The sequence below is a fragment of the Rhagoletis pomonella genome, unplaced genomic scaffold (assembly GCF_013731165.1).
Source record: "Rhagoletis pomonella isolate Grant_MI unplaced genomic scaffold, Rhpom_1.0 Rhpom_scaffold_05470, whole genome shotgun sequence".
In the NCBI taxonomy this organism is placed as follows: Eukaryota; Metazoa; Arthropoda; class Insecta; order Diptera; family Tephritidae; genus Rhagoletis; species Rhagoletis pomonella.
In genome coordinates this window covers 865-12146 of record NW_023464008.1, presented here as the reverse complement: position 1 = coordinate 12146, position 11282 = coordinate 865, and the positions used below count along the sequence as shown (strand labels likewise).

Below are 11282 nucleotides of genomic sequence, written 5' to 3'. Positions count from 1 at the left end.
CTAAAATTTATTTACAACATTTTAAACTGCAAATTTTGCAAATCTGGATGAAACTAGCGAAGTTATGATTGCCGCCTCTGAACCTTTGGTAAGTGGCCCACAATCGTCCGAAAATCTCTATTGGAAAGTAACCACCTTTCTGCCTGCAGGAGTTCATTCCTCGGGGTCGTCAGGCGGTTGAGGAGCATCCAGGTCCCACTGATGTAAAACAGCACAACCACTTGCCTACCGAGCATGTGCTGCTACAACGCATGCAAAATGTAAACATTTCCGCTTCAGATGAGCATAACGAATTCTGGTGTGTACGAGAAATTTTCGAGGACTTAAACGATAAAACCGGAGTGCGTACCAATCAGTGTAATCAACAAAAAGATGGGCAAAAAAATAGAACTGACCATGAAAAGTCGAATGATAATAGTAGCAGTGGAAGCGCCGAATATTTATTGCAGCAACAGCGCGCAGCCTATGCGGACGTTGATTACATGTGCGAGTACTTGGTCAATTCCGAAGAGGAACTATACGTAAAAAAGCATACAGCAGTGTGGACAAAAGGTGATTTTGATTGTAAGGTAAACTCATTTTTAACATTCAAAACGTCTTTCTTTCAGGCCTGCTTGACGATAATAGTATAATGCCACGCTTGTGCTTCACTTGCGAGTCACCAATCAAATTTGCGTTTTTCTGCAACAAGTCCTTTGTAACTAGCAGCCGAAATAGGCGAACCAACAACAATAATAGCAGTAACATAAAGTTGGATACAGAAGAGGATGAAGACTATAGTGCTATTTGCTTGATTGGTGGGAAAACATTAAACGAACTACAAATAAGTTATTAAATTTAGTTAATTTTTTAGATCAAACTGCACTCCGCATCTACTGCAGCAATGGCGAGGACTTCCTTTGCAATCTCGAGTTTCCTGTATCGCATGTGTGGCCCACATCGTATGGTATTCTATTGGAGAAAGTAGCCTCAAGCGCTGTTATCCAAAATCATGCCATTTCAATGCCACGCCTATTCTCGCTCGCGCATCCGTTAGATGAAATTTGTCCAGTTCTCTGCAAATCAGCTACAAATGTTGTTGGTTACCTTGTAGAGTCCGATTATAGCATAATATTCACTTCGGAGAATTCAGAGCTGGTACTACTGTATGACAACAAAATTGGAAAACAATTTATTTCACGACTTCGGAAGGCAACTGAGGAGGAAATACAGTATGTGAGTGCGCAAAATGAAACTGCGCTCACTGGCATTGTCGGCGGACTGCCACATAATTCTATAAATCGGGGTACTGCTGGTGGTATTGGCGGTCCAGGCAAGTTTTGTGCAGCAAAAGTGAGTCCTTTTTTTTGATTTGTATGGTTTTCAGCTACATCAAAACACAGTACAGCACATTTAGGCCGTTCCAGCTTAGGAAATCCTAACTATTCGGCGCATATTGGCAAGTTTTTGTCTAGTGCTCACTCATTGAGCGGAGCATTCGGATGTTTAAAGTTAGTATGACAGACATAATTAGTAATTTTAAGAAATTTTAATTAAATATATTTTAAATTATGCGTTTAAATACTAAAAGCTTTTTTGCATAATTCTTACCCTAACGGCTATAATACATATGAATAAGTAGTCAATAAGTTATATATGTACATAAATTTTAAAATAGTTTCCTTAATTCCTAATTTTTTTTTAAGTCGGACTGCTCCGCCTTTGAATCATCTACAATCATCAATCGGTCAACACTCAATATCTATGCAAGACATACGAAGAGTGGGTCAGGCTCAACCTTCAAAACCTATAGTGCCGGAATTATGTTTGGAGCATATGTGGACTGAAAACACATATGGCAAGTGCGTCTAAGTATTCATTTCTTTATGAATTCATATTACTTACGCTTTCCATCTAGTACCAACCGCGAATTCGGTGAAATCTCTAGTCGTGCTTTCATACACACTGACCTAGTGGCCCAAACTTACCTCTGCTACTTGCTACCATTTTCGTGCAAACTGCAACTCGTCCGGCTAAGCAATTATGGCACAAAGGATTTGCAAATATCCAATAAATGTTTATCAATTCCAGCCAAGGATGCGGTTTCTTTAGAGGTACTTCTATACTGCTTAAAAATTCAAAAATTTTGACAACACTTTAAATTCCACAATCTTAGCGCCTACGCATGATTGCCGTTTTGGATCCCTCTGGCAGTTTGATATTATATACGGGTGCAGTGCTTGTCGCTAAAGTACATGTAGCTGCAGCTATGGGCAGCACCAGCGTATGTTCTGGCGCAGGTAATGTGACGCCCACACCAACCGCAACGGCTAGTACGCTAGCAGGAAAATCACCCAACTCGCCATTTCCACGGTAGGAAGAGGGTGAAAATATAAATGTCTCTTCAATTTGAAGTTCTCAGATATAAATTTATTTTATTTCGTCGATTTTCAGACGTAGCAGCCTATTACCCACAATACAGAAACCCTCGGATACAACCTTTGGCGATGAATTGCATCTTTTATCGCCTGTACATCCTCTGCAACCACAATTTCCAAATCGGTAATGCTAAAAATATTTTTAAAGCCGTTTATAGTTTAAAATGTTTACCTTTTTGAATTGCAGCAACACTAGCAATATTTGCTTAAGCCTACGTGACCCTGCTGGTAATCGCCTCACATTGGTCTATCCTTTCGGGAAAATGTATCGCATTGAGTTGCCACAATTCAATGAAACAAAATTCATTTCACGCTGCATTGGTACATTGCGACGTATATTAAACAGAGAACAATTTATGCTTCTAATGACTCGCTGGTATGGTGCGCGTAATCCGCCTGGTTCTCGTGATTACAGCATTGAACAGGAGTGGCATATTTTTCGTAATCTACTAACTGATTTAATGGGCTGTGGTGCGGCTACACATGAGGCCACCACCAACGCATCGGCCTCTTTCAATGCAGAAGAACCGAAAAAGCGGCGAAAAAATGATGAAATCACTGAAGGTACCAATGAGGATTGGGAATTCATGCTGGCTGTGCTCAATGAAGATGGCGCTGGTAGTAGCGGCGGTGTGAGCGCCAACATGAAGATGGAAACGGAGCAAGGAGCGACTGCGGCTGTGGCGAGCAATGTCGATACAAGCGCTTGTTTATTCAACACTATACCAGCCATATTCTATGGTTTCCACTTGCTTTATGAAGATTTTAAGTTGGATGAAACGATGCATGATTGCCTGCCGTATTTGGCAAAGGTTAGCGTTGTGTGTGCAAAATTTTATAAAATATAAACTTTCATGTTTTTGTTATATTCATGTAGTTTTTACATCAATTTGCACTCGATATGCAACTGACAATGTATGTATTTCATTATACGTTGGATTTTCCACACTTAGTGCACTCAATGGCGAAATTGTGTCAGCTTACCGAAGAACATGCGGCTCTAATGACTCATAAGGAGCTACTACAGGTGCCTGCGCCAAGCGTTTACACGCAGGTGGAACATATTTTAAAAGACAAAGATACCCTACAGTATACATTTGTAGACGGGCTCAACGATATGAGCCGAAATGTGCTACAGGTAGACAAAAATGCTAATAGAAAGTTTTCTCAACCTAATATTACTTTATATACATATAAAGGTGGTTTCTCTGATAATGCACGGCAAGAAGAAAATTAAAGAATGGATCAAACCTTTAGAATTTGTTGACTCAGTCCAAACGTATTATCCTAAGCGCCCTAAGCGTTTTATATCAACGAATGTGCCGCGTTCCGAGCAAGTCATACAAATGCTCATCAATATGGGTAAGTAGACGACAATACATATATTTTCTTCTAAATTAAAAAAGATGCACCTCTTACACCAACACTTTATAATTTGTAATTTTACTTTGTCTACTGCATATTTATTCTACAGGAATCACACGCGCCGACATTTCACGCCTCCCTGTCGCGCTGCATCTCATCATAGCGGAATGTCTGGAGCATGCGCGCCTTTCGCCTCCTATCGGCTGTTCAGCCGCCACTTATGAGCTAATTTTGCGTACTGAGTTGGTTGCGCATGCGCTGTTGCAAGACAATTTGCCATCTCATGCGGTCGGTAGACTGCAACCAAAATCACATGTGGATGCTGAGGATTCTTTGTCCGCTCGCTGTCCACCCGCCACCAATGGCATCTCACACATGGAGGCAGCACTCGACGATGGCATGGACAATATTGATACAAAGCTATTAAATCTACGCTTTCCCGATGATATGCGCATTGCCGAAGTACGTCGACTACTCACCTCTTCAGAGCCTGTGCTGATTGACATTGTGCAGAAGCCAGGCATGACTGATCATCGTTTCATAGAGGAGCAAGAACGTCAGTTGTTTGCACTGTGCAAACGCACCATGGCGCTGCCATTGGGACGTGGTATGTTTACGCTGCGCACTTCCATACCAACACCCACCGAGTTGATGCCAATACCCAAGTTGTGTCTCTCAGGCAAGGAGCCGGTAAAGGGTGCCACAATTGAAATGCAACAAATCGAACTACCGCCGAATATGAGTCTTTGGCCCTCATTCCACAATGGCGTCGCTGCGGGTTTGAAAATTTCACCGCAAGCACGCGATGTAGACTCGACATGGATCGTTTATAATAAACCTAAGGGACAAGAAGACGTTTCGACGGAGCATGCGGGCTTCCTCATGGCCCTCGGATTGAATGGTCACCTTAAAACACTTTCGTTTATGAGCATCTATGAATATTTGGTAAAATGTGATGAGATGACTAGCGTCGGTTTGCTCTTGGGCATTTCTGCAACGCATCGTGGTGGTATGGATAATACAACAACAAAATTATTGAGTTTACACATTGAAGCGTTGTTGCCAACGACCGCTTTGGAATTGGATATACCACAAAATATACAGGTAGCTTCACTCATGGGCATCGGACTGTTGTATCAGGGATCTGCGAAACGTCATATTGCCGAGGTGCTGTTGCAGGAAGTAGGTGAGTGGCTGAAAAATTACTCAAATTTCTTCTTTTTTTTTAAATATACTACCGAAGTTAGTTGTTATTGTTGTATCGGCACCACTTTTCATCTACGGGCAGATCAAGGAAGCCGGCTGTTTCTACAGAGTCTGGCGTAAGAAAAAGGCTTGTTAAGCTGAGTGGCAAGTTAAAAAAAAATAAATTATTAGTGTTTAAGTTAACGACTATGAGACTCGGTCCAGGTTGCTTATGCGGTTACATCGCAAAATAAGAAGAAAAAAATTGCTTTTCCAGTTCTTCATACTTTTTAAATCCATTCTGCAGGTCGGCCACCTGGTCCGGAAATGGAGAATAGCATCGAACGCGAATCGTATGCTTTGACCGCCGGTCTTGCATTGGGCTTAGTCACGTTGGGCCTGGGTGATTCGCCAGCCGGCCTGCTTGATCTTCAAATTCCCGATACACTCCACTATTACATGGTTGGCGGCAATAAACGACAACTCACCGGCTCGCAAAAGGAAAAATACAAATTGCCTTCATTTCAAGTGCGCGAAGGTGACAATGTCAATATCGATGTTACTGCACCCGGTGCGACACTAGCACTCGGCCTCATGTTCTTCAATACGAATAATCGCGCCGTCGCCGAGTGGATGGATCCACCAAACACGCATTATCTGCTTGACTTGGTGCGTCCCGACTTGCTTATGTTGCGCTCGATTGCGCGCGGTTTAATACTCTGGGCCGATATAAAGCCCGACGCTGAGTGGTTATTTGGCCAGTTTCCGTCGAATTTCAAAATAGATCTCGAACGTCCCTACTATTGGGGTGATAAGTACGAGACGAGCGTTGACTATGAATCCGAAGCGTGAGTATTTACACAAATAAATATACAAATTTAGTTAACTATTTACTCTGACTTACAGTCAAGCTTGGTGCAATGTCATTGCGGGCGCTTCATTCTGCATGGGTCTCAAATACGCGGGTAGCGAGAATCCGGAAGCTTTCAAAACCTTGCATAAAGCACTTAAAACATTTATTGGTTTTCAAAGTAAACATGTATTCGAATTCGCTGGCTACACAACGGTGGAGTGTTGCCTAATGGTTATTCTGATTGCAATCTCATTGGTTTTCGCCGGTTCGGGGGATCTGGAAATCTTGCGCATCATACGTTATTTGCGTTCACGCATCAGTTTTCGTGATCGTTGTCGCGTCAATTACAATCCTAATGTCACATTCGGTTCACAAATGGCTATACACATGTCGCTGGGGTTGCTCTTCTTGGGTGCCGGACGCTATACGATTGCTAATACTCCGGAAGCGGTGGCGGCGTTGATTTGTGCATTCTTTCCCAAATTTCCGAATCACAGCAACGACAATAGGTGAGTGAAAGATTAAAATAAAAAGTCTATAATACGGATTAAACGGAAGTGCGTCTCCCTTCCTTATTCGCTCTTTGTCGGGAATTTGAAATCAAACCAGAAACTATTTGAGAAAAGTTTCACTTCCGTATTGTGGCCCAGATACAGTAATACTTTTACTTAATCACATAATTTTTCTTAGATATCATCTGCAAGCCTTCCGCCATTTGTATGTGCTGGCCGTGGAACCGCGTCTCTTTCTGCCACGGGATATCGATACGAAAAAGTTATGTCTCTGTCAAATATCAGTGCTGGAAGTGGGTAGTAAGGAACTGCGTCGCCTCCCCATGGCACCCTGCATGCTGCCACCTCTAGACAATTTGCAGAAAGTAATCGTAGACGACGCCAATTATTGGCCAGTTTGCTTTGAGAAGGAACGCAATTGGTCGCAATTGATGTAAGCGTAAATTACGATATTTTTAATTGTTTACACAAATAAATTTTTTTAAACTTTCAGCAAAGCTTTAAAAAACTCCGCTTGTATTGATATTAAAAAACGTTCCGGCTGCCTTTCTCACCTGGAAGATCCCGATCGTCTGAAGAGCCTCTTTGCGCAAACGCTCACCACCGAGCAGTATACATGCTGGCATGTTAATGCTACTGCACTGGAGCGCTTCTCCAATGATCCATTCGTTACGAGTTTCACCGATCGGTTTTTACATATCGATGCCGAGGTTATTACACAAGACGAATTGCTTAAGATACAGCAGCTAACAATGCTCTTCTACAATGCCGTCATCAAGGATAAGATGCATGTGTTACCCATTTATCTGACGACTTTCAATGTGAGTAAGATATGCAATATTTACCCGACCCTAAATAAAGCACGGAAGTGTAATTTACTTCACGAAACGAAAAACCTTAAACATTACACATTGCTTACAAATAATTTTTCTCACATACTCACAGCTCATCCAACGCATGCAAGTTAAGCCCCAATGCAACGATGTTTGGCAAATTAAGTTGATTGATTTGTATATGCAAAAATATGAGCAACCACATATATTGCTGACCAGCGAACTGATGCATGCGCAGCTGGAAAGATTCAAAATGTTCATTGAGAATACGCGGCGAGTGTTAGCGGCGCCATTGCGTCGCTTCATCAGCGCCAGCAGCTTTGAGCCAAGCGTTGTTACTGATCTTACAGCGGAGGAGGTAGCGCGTTTACTCGCTGTAGTAAATTGTTATAATTTAACGCCGAATTTGCTGAATTTGGTCGATCTTAGCGGTACAGTTAATTACATAAGGTATTTATACGAGTTTAAGAAACTCAATCTAGATGTACAAACTATAAATTGTTTAATTAAAGTGCTGCTACAAACAAGTGGCAATGAAGCTGCTTAGAAAAAGCTATTTCTCTGCCACAAAAGAAATTTAAAACTAATTTTGCTACAGAAAAAATGGCGTGTTTAGAGATTAAAGTGGGTCCGTTTTTGTATTTAAATAAAAGATTTATTGCACAAAATTGTTGTGTATAATTTAAACAGAAAATATAAATATAGAATATTGCTTTTAAATGTAAAATGCAGGCGCATTACACGCTAACAAATGCTAATTTATTTCTATCCGAGAAGCGAGGATAAAGGCGACTCTTTTTGCGGCACAATTTTTTAACAAACTTTAAAGCTATTTTTTTACTGTCGCATTGTTAAGAAGTCTTCGTAATACGTTAAGGCTACGATAAAAAAAATGTAATAAAACCACAAACAAAAAAATATGCTGGCGCTTTTTTGTAAGCCCCTCTACCCATGAAATATCTAAGTTGTGATGTAATAATAAAACTCCGTAAAGATCACTTCCGAACTCCCTGTGCACGCTTTGTCCCCTAATTTCTATGAGTTGGTGTAATCGTTTGCGTGTCCACTTGTCCCTCTACGATGCCACGCTCAGCGCAACGCTTATAGATATACAAGCCTAGTAGTGGGAACGGTGTTAGAATGGCCACAGAGACAGGTATGACTGTGGTCAGATCGGCTTCTGGTTGCGGCAAACTGAAGCGCAAAAGGAAAATCGAAATGCCCGTATTTTGTATGCCAGTCTCAATGGCAATCGTGAGGGAATCAACGGAGCTGCGACGCAAAGCTTTCGCCGCACACCACCCAAACACGTAACCCAGCCAAGGCAGCGCCAACCCGGCAACAATAATCTGTGAAAACAATCAAAAAAATTTTAATTAAAACATATTAAAACTCGGCCACTCTCTTTCACTTACCTGCCACGAGAACAATTTGAACAAGTAAAGGTTTGTAACGATCGCAAAAATTACAATAAAAAGTATGAGGCAGGTGGAAATCGGCTTGAGCAACCGTACCAGCACACGTGCTACGCGTGGTAACCAACGTTGTATGACCAGTCCGATGGCAAGCGGCACTACTAGCGATACCGCAAATGTAGCAATATTTGCATAGGGCACTGTAATGTTTGCACGATCGAAAATCAATTGACCGAGCGTGAAAATCCACAATGGCATCATGCCAAAAGCAGCAAAATTGCTAATGGTGGTCATCAGCACGGATAGATTAATATTGCCACCCAAGATGACAGCCCAGATATTGGATGCGCCACCACTCGGAGAAACGCCCGTAAAAAAGAGACCGAGCTGCAATTCTGGCGAATCGGGAAATATGAGCACACCCAGACCATAGCCCAAGAGGGGCATAATAATAAACTGCGTAAGAAAGCCAATGATGGGCGCAACAGGACGCGCCAATAAGCTGCGCAACACTGTTACATCTAAAGCGGCGCCGAAATTTATGTACAACAGCGAGACGAGTAACGCAACAGAACCGGTAAAGATGTGATCGATGATGCGCGTGCGTCGTATGATTGTTAGCTCGAGCGTACCGTCAGCGCGATCTGTGGTATTGACGCGACGCACAAAGGCTTTTGTGGAGCCAAGAAAGATGGCATCGACTGTGATGTTACCGCGCCATTCAAGGGTAGTTGAATTAATAACATCCGCTGGTATGAGATGCTGCACACTGGCCAAATTAGGATTCTCACTAAGCACTTCAAATGCGGCGTTCAGGGGCAAATCTGTGAAGAATTTATGAGTGGTATGAATATTCTTATAAAATTGTATTAAGCTTTGGGTATATAACAGATAAAAATTAGTTTTATTTAATTGTTTTTAGAAAAAAAAATCACTTGGAAGAACATCGTATTCCAAAAAAGGACTAGTAAAAAAGGCAGCTTTTATTTCCTACTCGATTAAATAAAGATTTTGAGTTTTCAAACCATTTCTGGCAACGGTTGCGGTAGTCTGATTTTGGTCAAAAAGTGGTTAATAGAAATTCTAAAATCATTTATGTAGACAAATTGTTACCCTAACAATTATCTCTTAATCAGAAATCGATTTTGACGACCTCGGTTCATGTGCATTAGACCGTATTACAAAAAAAAGCTTAATTTGCTCCAAGCGATTTTCAGCACTCACTATGAGAGTTTCAGGAGTGTAAATGTTTTTTGCCATCCTGTTAAAAGAACCTAAATCGGTTTTATTTGTATAAAAAATGAATATCCTATCAAGACAAATTAAAAAATTATAATTTTTTTCTGCAAATGGTACCCCCTATATACGATAGAAAAAAGCTTGCAAAAAAATTTAGAAAAAACGCTTGAAGACAATTCGAACTTTTTTGGCCTTTACATCGTGCTACGGTCTAATTTTTATATATAGTTATTTATTTATTTTTTTTTAATAAAAAGTTTCACAAAATATATATGTACATATATTTAAAACCAAGCAGTATTTACTGCACATTTCAGAAATTACATTCCCATTACAGGGCATTTAACAGCAAAAAGTGCACCTCTGTTATTCACCCACTTAACATTATGTGTAAATTGTGCATACCTGTTAGTTCCAGCAATACTTCAGCGCTGGTGCCCATATGCATTTGCAACTGCTGGGGTGTGAATTTTGCATGCCAGTTGGGGGCATCAACAATTGCCTCTCGTTCGCTCCCCACTCCCAACAGGTGCACGGTAACTTGTTGCTGCTGTGCTGTTGTTGGCGCTGTTAACAACGAAATTGCGGCAAACAGAATGCCACAAAATAATATTGCAAAATTGCTGTTACGTGGATGCATTGTAGGTGGCTACGGAGCTTAGAAATAAATGGTTTTTAGATTTTTTTTTTGCGCTGCGTCGACTTGAAAATTTATCGCAAATACTAATTTGCTAGTTGTTACACCAAAATACCAAATCGCTATTCATGCCGGGAGTACATATATATGTGAATACATAACTTTTTATGTGCGTATATTTCCTCACTCTCATGTGTGCTTATCAGAAACAGGTATCTTCAGGCTATCTTCAAGTCCCCACAAATAATGGATTTTTCTTCACATGCCCAAGCAATTTTTCTCCAACTTTACACTTGCTACAAACATATTGGAAAGGAAAATAAACTCAAAACAGTTGTGTAAAAGTCCAAAAATGTAATTACTAAATCACAATTTAATAAGCCGAAAAATACACTAATAAACACGACGAAAAGGTGTGCAAACACCGAAGCCAACGCAAAGTCGAGACACAAATGAAGCAGCAAAACAAACGCTGAGCGTAAACAGCGCAGTAAATGGAAAGTAACCGCCATCAGTACACACCACCACTCAGCGCCGCGCGCCAATCTTGGATACTTCTCATACGGCGCACACTCTCTCTCTCTGAAAAGTCAGGCTCAAAGACTCAACACGAGCTTGGTTTTGATTCGCTCAGTTCTACGCTTGCTTGCACAAACGATTTAATGATCTTCTATATACATATATGTATGTCCAGCATGCAGCAGCAGTAATAAGTTAGCGATCACATTTTGTGACTACTAGCAGCTGCGGCACTCAGTAATTTTAGCGTATTTTTAGCTAATAAAAAACGTGGAAATACATATCGTGCCTTTGCTGCAAGAGTGTC

The 11282-nt window shown here is 41.1% G+C and overlaps 2 protein-coding genes across 7 annotated transcripts; one reads left to right on the top strand and one right to left on the bottom strand.

The window, feature by feature from the left end:
- LOC118755146 (anaphase-promoting complex subunit 1-like) lies at nucleotides 1-7993 on the top strand. Its single transcript, XM_036489996.1, has 18 exons — nucleotides 1-88; nucleotides 150-552; nucleotides 609-797; nucleotides 854-1312; nucleotides 1355-1490; nucleotides 1686-1841; nucleotides 1898-2093; nucleotides 2156-2352; nucleotides 2434-2541; nucleotides 2605-3229; nucleotides 3295-3555; nucleotides 3617-3779; nucleotides 3892-4968; nucleotides 5275-5815; nucleotides 5874-6329; nucleotides 6511-6765; nucleotides 6826-7153; nucleotides 7278-7993. Exons 1-18 carry the CDS (start codon nucleotides 65-67, stop codon nucleotides 7710-7712), a joined length of 6009 nt encoding a protein of 2002 aa, XP_036345889.1. The 5' UTR covers nucleotides 1-64; the 3' UTR covers nucleotides 7713-7993.
- A 48-nt stretch (nucleotides 7994-8041) lies between these two features.
- On the bottom strand, nucleotides 8042-10997 carry LOC118755148 (P3 protein-like). Of its 6 annotated transcripts, XM_036490003.1 has the most exons (5): nucleotides 10819-10926; nucleotides 10644-10752; nucleotides 10225-10578; nucleotides 8581-9404; nucleotides 8042-8514 (listed from the first exon to the last, which is right to left on the bottom strand). In XM_036490003.1, exons 3-5 carry the CDS (start codon nucleotides 10457-10459, stop codon nucleotides 8194-8196), a joined length of 1380 nt encoding a protein of 459 aa, XP_036345896.1. In that variant the 5' UTR covers nucleotides 10460-10578; nucleotides 10644-10752; nucleotides 10819-10926; the 3' UTR covers nucleotides 8042-8193. The 6 variants fall into 6 exon arrangements, with proteins under 6 accessions (XP_036345896.1, XP_036345893.1, XP_036345892.1 ...); XM_036490000.1 differs by lacking the exon at nucleotides 10819-10926 and adding an exon at nucleotides 10979-10997 and having other exon boundaries at nucleotides 10225-10752; XM_036489999.1 differs by having other exon boundaries at nucleotides 10225-10752; nucleotides 10849-10933.
- Nucleotides 10998-11282: the final 285 nt, after the last annotated feature.